This window comes from Numida meleagris, chromosome 6 (assembly GCF_002078875.1).
Source record: "Numida meleagris isolate 19003 breed g44 Domestic line chromosome 6, NumMel1.0, whole genome shotgun sequence".
Lineage (NCBI taxonomy): Eukaryota > Metazoa > Chordata > Aves > Galliformes > Numididae > Numida > Numida meleagris.
This window is the reverse complement of record NC_034414.1, coordinates 48,164,461-48,181,191: the sequence shown is the minus strand read 5'-3', so window position 1 is coordinate 48,181,191 and position 16,731 is coordinate 48,164,461. Positions and strand designations below refer to the sequence as shown.

Here is a 16,731-nt window from a genome sequence, read left to right as displayed (position 1 = left end):
TAAGTGAACTGTTTCAAATTTATTCAAAATTAAAAGAAATCAGATGCAACACTATTGCTCCTTAAAAAGAACCATAACAAAACTACATTATAAAGAAGAAAAAAAAAAATCACTCTTTTAGTTTGCATTTATATACACAAATTCATCTTAAAAATGCACCCTCACTTCAAAGTTGGCAAAATTTTGTATTGGTACTACAGCACACAGTTTATGCAAATATTTTACTAAAACATTTATTCTTCAAAAAACAAGTACAAACAGCAGTCCATGGTTTTTTTGGGGTTTTTTTTTTTGATTTTTTTTTTTACAGGAATTATTGTGTAAAAAAAGGGAATGAAATAGATTCCAGTGCTACAATAACTGAAAAAAAAAAAAAAAAAGAGATGAGCTGAAGAGCAACTTAAGTTATTGCTCCATGTATTATTTACTTCTGAACTCTCTTCCTGGTTGCTGCGCCTTTCTTGGTTTTTGGTGATGTCATTTTTCGTGTTCTGGTAGCTACCGCTTCTGTAATTTGATGAAAAAGAAAAAGAAGAAAAAAGAGAATATCTTCTGTAAAATAACAGAAATGAATCACAATAAATTAAATTGCTGCATTTTAAGAAGACAGATCAACTCAAATTACTCATTTAGTTTGGATTTATATGAGGAGGGAAAAAGAAAACAGGAATTTACCACAATTTCTGGGAACCAACATTATCCTGAAAACAACACATTATACACTTCAGTTTTTCAAACCATTTACATACAGTTTAGCAAATTTTAAAGCCCACCTTCAGCAAAGGATGAAGAATCAATTCCTCTTAAAATCCTGAAGTCCTCTTTCCTCCCCATCCTCTTTCCATCCCTCCTAGTGTTGAGTCATTTTTAGTGTTCTTTGGATCTTGTGCTAACCTAATCAAGCTCTATTACCTGGTTAAGAACTTTTTTGGGGTCTCTGTATTCTGAAAGCTTAATGATTGCAGTGGCTTAGACTGCTCTGAACTAAGAGTATACAAGAGGAAGTAGAACGTACACACACAGAAAAGAGGAAGACTTGTTTGGCAGCGTTGAGCTGCTAAGTCAGCTCAGCTAACAGTCCAACTCAGTCTTCAGATTTAAACATATTATTGGACAACATCAAAAAAACAAACATAATCAAGACTGCAATCTAAAAAAGATTCTCAGTAAACCTGAAAGGCAGGTTCTTCCAAGAGACCATACATAAGAGCAGCAATAAAAGCCAGATCATTTACCTCAATCACATTCATCTCGTCACTTTTGAGAAAATAAAATAATACAGTAATAAAACTTGCTACCATTTTCAACAGCACAGTGAAATGCTTTACATCATCTATTCGTGGTATTTTTCAGATTATTTTTTTACCTTGACTTGATAGATTCATAGAATGGCTTGGGTTGGAAGGGACCTTAAAGATCATCTAGTTCCAACCCCCTGCTGTGGGCAGGTTTACCAAGAAGACTGACTTCCTCCTTGAAGACAGCATGTCTATTTAAGTTCTTGCCTATTAATCTATGTATAACCCTGAAGTTCCTGTCAACTTCCTAGTCTGTCAATGACAAAGAAAAAAATGTAAGACTGAGTTTCAGGGAAGTCCTTTACAAAGAAGCTTCTTGTACAAGACAACAGCCTTTGAGCACTACGAATCACTGACTGTTGAAGCTTAATGAGTAAATTTGGAGGAAAGAAACAAGGCAGAGAACAATGCACAACAAACCAAAATAGTCTTGAGTCTACTCAAAACCAAAACCACACCAAGAAAAGCAAAGTTATTGTTTATTGTGCCTTTCTGCTTTGTTTTACGTAACATACTTGGCTCTTAAAATATTTTGAAATGAAAAAATGCCGAAATCAACTTTGAAGAATGTCTCCACTCTTGAAATGGAGAAAAAAAAATTCTTGCTCCCTTTTGGTCCAAAAGCATTTACCGCCATTCAGCACAAAACTACAAACAGATTTTGTCAGACAGTGCACCTCTGGTTAATAAATCACTTAAAAAAATTGACAGCTCTGATGATGGTTTCTTGTTATTGAGCAGAGCAGCTTTATCAATGAAAGATCTATTCTGGCATAACACCATACACCCTCCAATCACAACTGCTATTTAAAAATCAAATCTATTTTGGTATCTTTACAAATACTGGAATACTGATAACTAAGAGCTACACATACAGGTATCAAATTAAAATAGTAACTCAAATACGTAAAATAGTCCTTTTCCCAGATAAATTACATCATGTTCTCAAGTATTAGTTCATATTTTTCAAAGTCATACAATATTTCAGCAACTACAAGTGTAAATTCTAGCAAGCAACAGAAATATCTGAGTTTTTAAACTGAGCGGCTTCAGTGGCATGAAGGCTAAATTATCCTGCTGACAACTCTATACACGGTATTGGTCGTCCACTCTCCTTCCTGAGATTTTTCCCTGGAATCTTTGTATCGCAATAGAAAACGGAGAATGACCAAAGTGATCTTCTCAAGAAAATTCAATAATTTGATATTTTTCCCATTCATTACTCTTCTCCAGTTTTGAAGAAGAGTAACTGTGATTTTTCTATTCATCTGATTATAGATTATATAACCAAATTTTAAAAAGACAGTTCAAAGTTATGCTCTATTATCAAGAAGCGTCAATGAAAATGATGACCTTGAGCTGCTTGCCTTGACAGGAAAAAAAAAGTGGTATTTAGTTTCCATATTTGTATTGCAGGAAAGTAGTGTTTCATGTGTAGTCAAGGACAACCCAAGCAAATAAAGCTTAATAATTCCAGTTTCCTTTCAGTATGTAAAGGGGAGCTACAGGAAAGAAGGGAATCCTCTTTAGCAGGGTCTGCTGTGATAAAACAAGGGGAAATGGTTTCAATGATAGATTCAGATTAGATATTAGGAAAAAGTATTTTACAGTGAGGGTGGTGAGGCACTGGAACAGGTTGCTCAGTGATGTGGTGAATGTCCCGTTCCCGGAGACTTTCAAGGCCAGGCTTGACCAGGCTCTGGGCAACCTGATCTAGCTGTGGTGTCCCTGTTCACTGCAGGGGAATTGGACTAGATGACCTTTAAAGGTCCCTTCCAACTCTAAGGATTCTATGATTCTAATTCAATTAGAGCTTACCCATTTCTAATTGCCCATGCTAGAACACCAAAAAGGAGAGGATGACAGCCACCCTGCCTCTGACTTTTCCTTTATTTTTATCACATTAATGAGTTCTTTTCAAAGCTTTTCTAAACAAACATGCTCATGGAGAATATCCAAGAAGATCATAACAGACAAAAAAACTCAATCCTTGTCATGGTCATAATTTCAAGTCTAAGTAGAAGCAATATTGGCTTAAATTATCTGATTAACTTACGTTAAACACAAAACATCTTTAGCTTCAAAGTTTGCAGCTATTTCAGAAGACCTGAAGATCAGTACCAAGGAGCCCACCAGCTTTTTCAAAATTAGCTAGCCCAGTAACACATATTGCTCCCTTCCCACAAACTTTTCCTGTATGAATGCCAATTGTTTCCAAAAATAGAAACAGTCCTGTGTGGGCAACACCAAATGAGGATGCAAACAAAGCTACTACAAGTAAAAGAGAGGGCTTTTATAAAGTAAATTAAACTGAATTAGGTTCAAACAGCAATTTAAATGAGGAAGAATTATATAGGCAAAAAATAAACCAGATGGTGTCACTGCACAGCTTGTTTTGAGACTGGAACAAAGTTCAGCAGTGGCATAAAGAGTCCCACAGGCTCTGGAGGAATTATTAGACATGTTTACTACGGTATCTGATCCTCTCCGTGTAAACAGTGTTATGCAAAAGAAATCCAGCAGCACTTTATAAAGTTTTGGGTTCTGCTTTTCAAGAAAGCAGAAAAAATGAGAAAAAATAGGGGAAAAAATTGGGGTAATCATGGACTCAGCAAAAAATAAAATGAACGGAAGAGAGGGAAATAAAATGGAGATGTGAAGGTGCAGCCTTCAGTATTTATAAATTGGGTTGCTGCAAAAAAAAAAAAGAGCTATTTTCACGTCCATGTTGAATATGACAACTAATAAGCTTAAAATGTCAAGAGGGTAAATTCATATTAAATACTAAAAATAGCAAAAAAATACTGCTTCTTAGTCCATTTTCAGTAGTAAGGATAGTTAAGTGTCAGACAAGTTATTGACCAGGACTGTTTTAGAATGTTCATCAGGGAAGTTTTAAAAGAAAATTATGGTATGCATCAATATTAACACAATTGTAGATAGATAATCTGTCTTTAGACTGGCGTATGGAGCAGATCATCTTTTGATATCTCTTCTCAACCTGTTTTCCAATTCTATATGAAGTATGAGAAATAAAACAATACCTAAGTCTAAAAATGATGTTTCTATAAATGACGAAGGTTTCTTCAGTCTGCTTTGATGGAAATGAGGACAGTGAGATTCTGATCATGAAAGCATAGCTGCTGAGCAGAAATCAGTTACAATGTAGGTATCAAAGTGACTACTAGGTTACATCATAGGCTAGAATATTTTCCAGTAAAACCACATACAGATTTTAGACTCCAAGCAAATATCAGGTAAGTGAAAAATACCTAGATCATGCATGCTGCCGGTTAGAAGCTGCATCACTTGCATCTGCTGAATTTACACCTAACAAAGACCAAGTCCATGCAAGTTTCTGTATAACAGAGCCAGAAATTAGAATCTACACAAGCTCTTGTGGTAATCATCATTAAACAATAACGCTATCACCTTCTGCCCTCAAAAGAAGCACAAGCAGTTGAGCACATTGATCAGGCATAACAAGGTTTCCTTTTTTTCCCCCCCTTTCCTTTGAAAAGGAGAAATAAGGAAGAGCATGTAGTCCTCTGACATGCCCTCTCCAACTCCTCCACAGAACTCTGCATAGCTAATAAAGACGTGTAGGGTAATGCATCTGAAACAAGAATTTTCTGGTACTTGGAAGACTGCTGAAGTGATTGCAAGGGCAGCAACTAGAGTTTTAGTTAGTTGGCTTGTTCCCTCTTCTCAGCAATTGTTTTGTCTAACAACAACAACAAAAAATCAGAACACACTTCAGCAAAAGAAATAGAGACTGGAAGAATTGAAATATGGGCTTGAATTCCAGGAAATATAAGAATGCTAGGGGGGAAGAGAGAGAGGAAAGAAGGATGGCAGAGTTTTGGAATGGGGTTTGGCTTTCAGTATCCTGTTACAAGTCCTGTTGCCTGATAATGTTAGCTATAATAAATGAAACCAATACATTTTCATAGGAAAGTACGGAAAGACATCAGGACATAGGAACATATCATTCCGTGACTTTTGTGCATGCTTATTTCCTAAAGATAACATTGACTCTGACCATTCTGAAAAAAAAAATAGAAAATTGCACCAGATAAAACAGAAAGATTTATTTACTTCTATTTGTCAAAATAGCTTTGCTGAAGAGGCTCCAATACACAACTGAACAAACTTACATAAAACAGCAGTCACATGCAATATGTGTTTAAAAATAGCCTTCCTCTACACCGCACAGCAATTTGCAAGAAGAATAAAATTTAGGTTAAACATGTACCTTAAATCTTGAAAAGGTTACTATTCCCTGTAAAATTCTGGGTCACTATATGTTTGGTTGTTTTTTTTTTTTTTAATTATTTTCTGGAGATAAATTTCACTTGCAGGATTTGTATCTGAGTTTAAATTGCAACACTTGTTCATCACACTGTGCTGTATCTTCTGGTCACAGTACAACAAAAAAGCAGAAATCTCTTTTATTCTTAAATGATATAACGTATTTTCCTCAGAACTTTTTCAATGCCTTTAAAATACTTGAATACTTTTCGTTAGCAGCAAATGAAAGAAAGTTCCATGACATGCAACTGGAAACATTAATATACTTTACATTTTAAAGGTGTTTAAAGTCTTAAGACTCTGGAGAGACTGCACAGAAATAAGCTTAAGCTATGGAAGAACACTACATAGAAAAATGTGTTCCAAGTAGACAGGAATAAACAGGAGTATTCCTGTATTTTACATTTAGGAAATTGAAATTTGGTGCTTATTATCGTCATCATGAGCATGATAAAAGAAGAAAAACAGATAATTAGAACAATTGTAAAGTACAGGTTTTGCTGAAAATGTTTATACTAAGGTGTAAGATTAAGGGGTAGATATCTACCAGTAATGTGTGCTTGGGTAAGGAGTACAATGATGAGTAAAAAGTAGTGGCACAAACAAGCTCCAAAAAATCCTATTATTTGCTTACTCCTAAAACTTGATGACAAGACCAATAATTCTCTAAATATAAAATGGAATCCAAGTATAGATTTAATCTAACATTAAGTAATAAATCTTGCTTGAATAGAGATTTCTAAGAGGAAAAACTCAGATACTTATTTATGCAAAGCTATGAAATGTAAATAAACACAAAGCTAAGTACCTCTTAATTAAGAAATGCTACTAAGCCTCTAGCTTTGAATGCCTTCTAAACAATTTTTATATTAGTGGTTTTTTATATTGGTGGTGCTCACGGGGGTTTTTTTTGGTTGTTTTATTTATACAGTACAAGAGTAGCCAAAGACCCCAGGTAAGGTCTTACAACGTTAGAAGCTGTATAGCAATATAGCCATGCACAATTCCTACCTCTAGCAATACTGCTTATTAAAAAAATCCCATTTAAAAAATTCTTTCAATTCCATGCCTATTTTAGAATTTCACTCCATTTCACTCTACCTCAATTAATAAAATCCAAAATTGTTTAAAAAAATAGAAAAAATTAAAGGGATTGTATAAAAAAAATATTTGATACAATCTAATCTTTATCAACCCCAAGATTAAAGAAAACTCCCAGTAGCTTTGAACTCCATAGGTTGCTTTGAACCTAGGACTGCTTACAAATTCTCATCAAACTCTTATTTATGCTACTTTCACAGAAGTTCCCTATAGTAGCTGCTTATTCCATACACGATGACTTAAAAAAACATGTTAGAACTATTAATATTATGGAGTACACCCCTGCAGAAGCATTGGTGGATATGAACAGTACATGCCAAAATCTGCTATTTTGCTCTTACAGGATCATCACTTGTAAGTTTGCATATTTTACTATCATACATAAAGGCAGCTAATTCAAAAAAAAAAAGAAAAAAAGGAACAACAGAATGTAAAAGAAACTTTTCTTTTAAATTGAAATCACCTCTTTTGATAGTACTTTTACTGGTCACTAATATATTAAGGAGGTCAACTAATAGATTAATTTATTATCATCCATAGTATCTTGAAATTCTGGCTTTCAGAAAAGGATATGGAAGGATATGAGTTCTCATCATAGAAAAGAAAGAAGAAACTGATCATAATATGCTATTTTTAACTTTTTTAAAAAACAATTTTCATTATTCATTTAAGTACAACACAGCTCGTTTCTTGAGAGCTTTCTGAAATTCAGTTGCTGAAGAGTCAAACACTCTTGCTTGACAGTTTCAGAAAGACTGATATCTGACATATTGAAAGAAATGGCGTTTACTGTACTTATCTGAAGTGACCACTCTTACACTGAGAACCAAAGGGAACAGATGGAAAAAAAGAATTTCAGCCTGCCTAGCCTTTTTTACTTCTGCTCTTTCCCATTCCTCCACCAAGCCTGGGGCTCCCTGATCACAGCACAAGTAGATTTCCTTACTGGTGGAATCCCTTACAGACCTCTGAGCACCATGGTGTACTCAAGTGGCTGCACAGCTGGATTGGAATCTTTTGGGACTGGATCAGACAACTCAGCTTTTCTAAGTAGTGGGATGCAAATAGCATTAATTAGCTAAACAGAAAGAAGCTGCATGACTCTTTGTCATTCTTGAGTCCAAATACTCATTAAACAACTGAACAGCTCAGGAGTAACCCCTGTTCAGACATACGAACCACATGTTAGAAATCAATAAAATAGTATTTAAAAAAAAATGTAAATGTTCTTGCATGACTAAACTTTAATTTCTACAATAAAGATGCATCAAGAAATTACCCATTTTAATGGACAGTAAACTTTAAGGTATCTTTTTGTTGCAAGACTAAACACATAAGCGAGAAACAAGTCCATGTTAGCATATGTCATTAGTCAGATTAGGAAATACAGTTCTAAATATTTCTGCAATCAGCTATTTTCAATTCGTCAAAAGCATCAGAATTGTAAGACTGTGAAACAGTTGCCTTCTCTTCCAATACAGATTTATGAATCATGTTTAAAGTGAAAGTTTTTAATGCCAAATTTGAAGAGAATAAAATGAGTAAGTGCATGCATCTCTTTTTAATCTGAAGTCACCCCACCCCCGCTTAGTATTCATTAAATCAAGTAGCACATAAAGGTGAAATTAGAACCATTTAACCTATTTAATTACCAAGAGAAGGTTTAAATGTAAATTTACGTCCATCACCTGTTTACCCACTGGATGCTGAAAATACCTATACCCTCCCAAATAACTTTAGTCTGAAAAATCTTAGCATTTATATAGCTGATGAGATTTGGATTGCAATTTCTGAAGCCTTTTTTCATTTCAATCTATGAAAATCTCAATCCACAATCTCAGGGGAGTTTAAAGGTAAGTGTAACATATAATTGCCATGCTTCAAATGTGTACATTCTGTTCACATACACCAAATCACAAGTAGCCAGCAGTCAACAGTATTTAAAAAAAAAAAATTGTTTCAGGGTCTTCAATAAAATGTTAGAACTAACAATAAAAGTCAACATCATGTCAAATATATTTTCCTTCAAAGAAAGTATAATCTAGCTAATTAACATTATTTCAGCTGCTGACAGACTAGAAAATTCTTAACTTGAGATCAACAATTCAAAAGGCATTCAAGTAAGAGAAACAATCAGTGATTTTAATGATTGGTATTCTATAATGTGAACAGCTGAAAATGAACAGAGCAGTGTCACCTTCTGGAATAACACTAGCTTAATTACTTGTACTTTGTACCACAATGAGTAAATACACTGGAGTAATTTCATAACTTAACAATATCACTGTTTTTGAAATGTTTTATTTTCCCATTCTGTCAGGCAACTTCATCAATTACTTTTTTTAAATAAGGAGATTTGAAGTATTATCTATTACAATCACTTTACTATTTTTAGAGTACTAGAATGATCTTTTGACTTACTGGAAGAAGTAGGCTTCTTTTTTTCTGGACTTCCTGCATCTTCCATTTCTGCTTCACTGCTCTCATTGGCTGCAGCTGCTGCCTTTCTTTTTTTCTGTAGAAGAAATGGCAACTGAACTCATAAACTAGAAGAAATCTTATCCTCACAAGTTATTCCACAATTTTAACCATAATTTCCCCGTATACTTTAAGCTATCAGTTGTAGAGAACATTTATTCATATATCAATGTAAGAATACTAGTATTAGGCAACAAACAATTTAAAAGTTCAGTTCCCCTATCTACAGATCACATCAGTTGAAATTTCAATGTATGAAAACGTAAGTTTTTATGATCAAAACCTATTTACATTGGCTAAATGGTTACAAACAGATTCATCTGAAAAAAAAACTTAAAGAATGCAGAAAAACATTTTACCCCAAGTTTATGTTAATGGCTTTTTCTTAAGCAATTACACATCATGCCGTCCCTGGAGGCATTCAAGGCCAGACTGGACGTGGCTCTGGGCAGCCTGGTCTAGTGGTTGGCAACCCTGCAGTTAGCAGGGGGGTTGAGACTCGATGATCCTTGAGGTCCTTTTCAACCCAGGCCATTCTATGATTCTATGATCATTACATTCAAGTTTATCTGGATCCTGGCTTCTGAAGGCTTGCTTTGCACAGCTTAAAAGTTGCTAACATCCACTAACAGTATGTTATTAATTTTATCTAATAGCAACTGTGGGTTCTGTTCCAAAGACAAGTACAACTTTACTCAAGGTACCTTATCTTAAAATCTCTAAATTGATAGAAACCTTATTATCTGTGTATTACAATTAATCTTACTTTTGCAAACTATTCTTAAGGTAGTTATGAAAATATTTTATTCAAAAGCCATATCATTTCTGCAAAGGATGAGTTGACCTATATTTGTAGCAAAGATTTAGCAATAATTGAGGAACACTAGAAGAGTTTACTTATTTTTTTTCCCCAAAATTGTGTAAGACTACAGCTTTACTAATACAGCTTCTTAAGTGGTTACAACCTCACGTGGCTCCTGAGAGAAGGGGAGAGTGCATTACATCTTTCCTTTCCAAAGTGTTGCTTCATGATTACCATCTAAACCCTGCTGGGCTGAACAGATTGGTTCGATAATTACATACAATAACTGCAGTGGGCAGGTAACCCTCAGCTGGCACAGGGCAGCTCCCCTGTGAGAACTTCCATATGCAAACTGCACTGATGGAGTGCATTAGGTACATCTTTCCTGCCGGTGCACAGGCCTGATTACCGCCAGCCAAGACTCCAAGGTTAGCATGTCAGCAGATTTGTGATGCATTAGGCAGGAATAAACACAGACACTTTTGTTCATTCTGACCAAAATTAAGGAAGACTATTTCAGTGCTGTACTGCTTTTATATGAGAGATAATGCATTCCTCCCAATTGTACTAGAAAACATTTTAAATGCTCATCAGAAAAACAGATATCCAATATACGCCACACAAAAGCAAAATACATTTATCTTGTTTCCAAGCTTATTTAATAAAAATGGTTTCTTAATCTTGATGCAGGTGAATTACATAGTAATAGAAATCAGGCTGCATTTATCTAACAATAACCACACCTGCGTATCTGAGGCTGATCATTAAATTAAAAACTATATTTTCCAGTTGGCTCCTAGTATTTCCCAGCAACTCCTCAATACTAAACAAAAGTAAGATGTGGTCATTGCCCTGAGTAATTTAGCACAGAGTTTCAGATACTTCCTTCAACATATGGGACTGCTAGTTTTCTGTTCAGCTAGAACTATTACAAAATACCACACACACACACCAACATGCATGCATTTTACAGAAATAAAAAAGAAAAAATCCTCCAGCAGAACTGTGGACTGTGTTTAATTTACTTAAACATCTGGAGAAAACTTGGAGTCATTGGAGTCATGATACTGAAAATAAAATGTTAATTAAATGCTTTAATATAGCAGGCATCTGTGTGTTTTAGCCAGATACCAGTGCTGGAGAATGAGATTCCAGAAAAACCATGCTTACATGCAACGTGCAATGCACATCAGCTCATATAACTAATTGAGCCATGAATACACAAGAGAATCCCACATCCTAACAATTAGACGGAAGCTAGAAATTCTCTTGCAGTTAGGAAATAGCAAGGTTTCAGGACACCAAATGAGATTTTCAAGACAGCATTACGGTAGATTGCCCTCAAGGAATTGAAGAGTAGGTGTCTTAAGACCTGGCAGAACTGAATCATCAGTACAGCCAAAGTGTCAAAAACACTCTACACTACAGATCAACATCTTCTCAAGGGTGGAAGCGAGACTCCATTTTTCTTTTCCAAATTAGACTTCAAGCATGCCAAAAGAAATTCAGAACATGGTGGAAGATACTGATTTTCTGAGGCAAGATGCTACTGATCAGTGGTAAATTATCTTTACAGAAAGCAGCTTCTGACAGTTTGGATCACAGAGAACACCTATCTTTCAAAAAGTCATCAAGTTGAGCTTCTTGTCACCACTAAAAATATGAATATTCTTAATTAGTATATTACGTTCTTCCTTTCTTCCTCTGTCTACCTAATTGTTCAGCAGCTCTGTAGTCCAGCTCTCTCCCAACTAGCCCAGATTTTTTTAGAAGGAAAGGGGAAGAAGTGCAGGAAGAGATACAGTGTAAAAACACTTAATCGATGCTAGCATGAACCTATGAAAAACTGTTACTACACCCTTTGGTCTTACTGATATTGGCTACAGAAATCAGACTTCTGTAGTTTCATTCCAATGGAAATGTTCACCAGCCATCTCTGCTTGACAAGGACATTAAATGTCACAGATGTGGGCTCTGCAGCAGGTCAACTTATTCAGCAAAGATCCCAGTCAACCATTAAACAGGTTTGGGTTTTTATGTGGTTTTTTTTTTTCTCCCCCCCAAACACCCAAGTCATGTTGACCCACAAGTGAAAAAGAATTTATGCTAATAAACTCTTTTTATGGACAAATCTTTACACTTAATTCCACAGGAAACATGGAATGTTTCCGCAGAATTTTAGTCATGGTAAACTGAGTGGTTCACTGGGCAAAAATCAAGAAAGAAAAACTGGAGATAGATTCTTAGAAAACCAAGAACCAACATTTCCTTCCCTGATCGCAAGAGTAAACAGACAGAATTATTGTACGTAGGTCACTCCAAAAGTAATGCCTCCTATTTATTTCCATGGAAACTATAACCAATACACAGAACACAATAACACTACTTGATACAGCAAATTCTTGGCTACAAAGCACTATTTTTCTACACAATCACCAACATTAGCTGACTCATGTGGATGAGCTGATTGAGATGCTCTTCATTTCTTGGTGTAAAAGCTGCATGGCCATCCAGAACAAGGCTTAGCTTCCATGTCACTGCCACCACTGTTGAAACGTGCCACTCACTGCCTCACTGCGCTCACAGCCGCTGTTTGGTTTCCAGAAATGTTCAGCAAGTGTCAATGAATATCAATGGCTTCAATTTTTTCCGCATGAAGGAATTCAGTTCCACACCTTTGCTTCCTATGCACTTCTACATCAGGCTCCATTTTGTCAGGCTGCCCCTCTGCTGCCATCTGTCACGTGGCAACAAAATGTAACGGAAGGTTCAACCTCTACTGCCATACCACCATCTGCATCTGGTGTCATGGGCCAACAAATAGGAGGCACTACTTTCACAGCAGCTCTCTTAACGATTCTCAGCTCCCTGGCTCATACTAGAGAAACCAATGAATTGCCCACTTTTTAAGAAATGCAGACAGACAGGTAATAAATACAGTTTGAAGAACAGAATATTTATTATTCAACTGCTAGCTCCTTTTTTATCCTTATTAAAAATCATTTTATGTCTTACAGAATTTGTATTCTCAAAAGTTTTCTTCATGGCACTCAAAGTCCAAATCTAGAGTTTAAAGGCTTCTTAAATGCAAGAAATAAAATACTCCTAGTCTACCATTATAATTTGGGTTCGTAAATAACATTACATCATTGTAACTTCAATATGTAAATGTCAATATTAAGTGGCATAAAAAACTGTATTTAAAAATAAACTTTGAACTAATCTTGGAAAGGAAGCTACTATCATGAAGTTCAACAAAGCAAAGTGCATGGTGCTGCACACTGGTCAGAATAATCCTAGCCATGAGTACAGACTGAGGGATGAATGAACTGAAAGAGCCTTGAGGAAGAGGACTTTGGTGTTCTGGTGGATGAAAAATTGGCCAAAGGCACATATCTACAGGCTGGAAAGCCAAGCGTATCCTGGGCTACATCAAAAAAGAAGCGGGGCTAGCACGCCAAGGGAAGTGATTCTCACCCTCTGCCATTTTTAGACCTCACTTGGAACAGTGCATTCAGCTCTTGGGCCTCCAGCTCAAAAAGGATGCAGAGCTGTTAGAACAGGTCCAGAGGAGGGCCAGAATGATTATCAGAAGGCTGGAGCACATCTCCTACGAATAGATGCTGAAAGAGCTTTTTTTTTTTTTTTTTGCCTGGAGAAGGCTCCAGAGAGACCTTAAAATAGCTTGTTCTGAAAGTAATGCCTCCTATTTATTTCCACTGAAACTACAACAAATGCAAAGAGTACAACAACACTATTTGATAGAGCAAATTCTCAGCTACCTACCATCGTTTCCAATGCATTGAAGCCAATATTCAGCTCTGTACACAGTTCCCTGGTTGTAATCCCCAGATTTGAGTGGATGAGCTGATTGAGACGCTCTTCATTTCTTGGTGTGACAGCTGTGCATGGCCGTCCGGAACGTGGCTTGTCTTTCAGGTCATTGTCGCCACTGCTGAAACGCACCACCCACCGCCTCACTGTGCTCACATCCACTGTTTGGTCTCCATAAACGTTCAGCAAGCGTCGATGAATGTCAATGGGTGCAATTTTTTCCGCATGAAGGAATTCAATTATGCACCGTTGCTTCATACGTGCTTCCATGTCAGATGCCATTATGTCAGACTGCCCCTCTGCTGCCATCTGTCACACGGCAACAAAATGTAACGGAATATTGGCGGGAAGGTTCAACCTCTACTTTCAAACCACCAACATCCGCTCCTAATGTCATAGGCCAACACAATAACATAGGAGGCATTACTTTCAGAGCAGCCCTCATACTTAAAGGGGCTTGTAATAAAAATGGAGAGACTTTTTACAATGGCATGCAGTGAAAGGAGTAATGGTTTTAAATTCAAAGAGAGTAGATTTACTATGAGGCACTGGAATAGGTAGACCAGAGAAGAGGTGCTCAAGGTCAGGTTGGATGGGGCCCCGGGCAACCTGGTCTAGCAGAAGATGTCCTTGTCAGGGAAGGGAGGTTGGATTAGACAGACTTTTAAGAGGCCCCTTCCAACCCAAACCATTCTATAATTCTACGAAACAAAAACCTAGACTTCTTTTACCTTATGTGTATTTTGACCCATCTGGAGAGTTTTACCAACTTAAGTAAATTAACTAAATGTTTGTTTTTCCAAATGTCATTACAACTACATATACACATTCCATTATCTAAGATACTATCTAATACGAAAGTATATCAACAAACATCATTCTGGATTAATGTTTCATAACAATTAGTGATGTTAACCTAGAGAAATAAGCATAACTTAAACATTCACTACTAGCTTATTTCCTACTTGATGCAGTAATGATACCTACTTCCAATATGACTAGTTCTTCCATTTAGCTCAAAAATGCATTAAAAGCTTTTAAATTCTTAAGAGTACAAAAACCTTTTGCACAGGGTTCGTTTGCACGTCTCCATTCTCTGACAAGCCAAAGTCAAGTACTCCATCATCTTTTTGCCCAATAGACTTGAGACCTTGCAGAAGTATTTCTCGGAAATGTGGATATGCAGGTTTCTCTTCATAGCTCAGTTGTTTCACCTTTTCCATATATTTCCCTATTTCATCTAAAAAAAAATGGTACCTCCAGTTAATTTCTGTATGTTTCTGTATTTCTACCATAAAGTATGAGAAGATACACATGCATTAGTTATGCTGTTTATTTGAAGTTGTTTTTTTATAAACTCACAATTATGACTTTTTTACAACACATTTTAGAAAAAAATTACGCACTGTAATTTAGAATAGCCCCTCTTACCTGGTTTATTTTTCCCAGGAAAGCATTTGTCCATCAACTCTGAAATATTATCTCTACATCTGAAAAAAGATATTATTCAAAACTATTATTTCTTTCAAGTTTCAAAACTTAGTGTTCTGACACACTTCATAAGCATGTGGCTTGGACCACTGTCAGAGACAGAAAACACTACTAGAGAAATCTTTGGTCTGACTTAGTACAGCTGTTTTCAGGAGTGCAGATTTGAGAACCTAACAAGTGCCACAAAGGCTATCTGAAATATTACAGGTTTTTGTTCACCAGTTTCAATTCCTATAAAAGCCAGCAAGTAGAAGACTGCAGGAAAAGCACTGTTCCACTTTAAAATCTCACATACCAGTGCCCTTATCTCCTCCTGCTGGAGGACTGTTTCTCTAGCTGATACTACTCAGAGCAGATTCCGGGCCAAAGCAATAATGAAAAGGGGGGCAGAACTACAGAGAAGGACAAAAAATAAACATTATTAACATTGATGGAAGCAAAAGTGTGAAAACTGGGCAAGGAATTCAAGTAACAGATACTTGTTTATAGGACAGAAACTGCTGTGCTGGGACAACCTTTTTTATATGAGAGGTTTGAGTGGAAGGTTAGTGGGGGAAGTGACAAACTAATGCAAGAGTGAGGGAGAAAGACAAAAAAAATCCACATTAGTAGCCCTGTAGCTGGAGTGATGCTCAAAGATGTCAAAGATCCATCTTTAGGTCCCATTTCTGCCACTGACTTCCAAGTATGATGCTATTAATGCCTCATGCTTCAGTTCTCTTTTTCTAAAGTGTAATTTATAGACACGTGCATACTGATAGAGAGTGCTTTATGCTATTACCATGGCTGTATTCTAAAGCAACACTACTGGTGGATAAACAAACATCTTATTTGCAAAAGACAAACAGGAACATAACAGTACAAGTTTTATTACAAATCAAGGATATGTTATACACAATGAAGAGAAGTTGAGGTGTATACAAGACAGCGTACTGACCAAAAGGGAATATTTTGAAAGTACAAAGTATTTCTACGCTAAGACATTTTGATTTCTATTTCTGATTCTAAACTAAAAAAAAAAATTAAAAAAAGCAGTTTCTCACCTGATCTTTGAGTCTCTGACAAAATTTGGATCTTTCAAATTATCTTCCCACGGTAGATGGCCACTAAGCCAATGAACCATACAGTAACCTAAGATCTCCAGGTCCCCGCGTCTCGATGGTGCTAAATAGATATACACAGATTAAAAAAGATCCGCAAGAGTAGCTAAAAAAAAAAATCATGCAGAGTTGAACAACAGTTAAAATTTGTATATGTGTTAAGACAATAGAAAACCAATGCTAACAATGTAATGCTATTGTATCTGCTATTTATTTTAAGCGCAAAAGTAAGGAAGGAAAAAAAAATATTGTTTCTGCATCTGGAAGAATAAATTCATTTTCAAGTCCTTTATCAACCTCTTTCTTCTACTAAAGG

The 16,731-nt window shown here is 36.0% G+C and overlaps 1 protein-coding gene across 1 annotated transcript in view; it reads right to left on the bottom strand.

Moving 5' to 3' along the window:
* Positions 218-16,731, bottom strand: part of VRK1 (vaccinia related kinase 1) — a 32,962-nt gene continuing 16,448 nt past the window's right edge. Inside the window, exons 9-13 of the mRNA XM_021402756.1 lie at positions 16,359-16,479; positions 15,256-15,314; positions 14,886-15,064; positions 9,132-9,225; positions 218-507 (exon numbers count right to left, since the gene is read on the bottom strand). Coding sequence (XP_021258431.1) covers positions 425-507; positions 9,132-9,225; positions 14,886-15,064; positions 15,256-15,314; positions 16,359-16,479 — 536 coding nt within the window. The 3' untranslated portion in view covers positions 218-424. The remainder of the gene's footprint in view (positions 508-9,131; positions 9,226-14,885; positions 15,065-15,255; positions 15,315-16,358; positions 16,480-16,731) is intronic.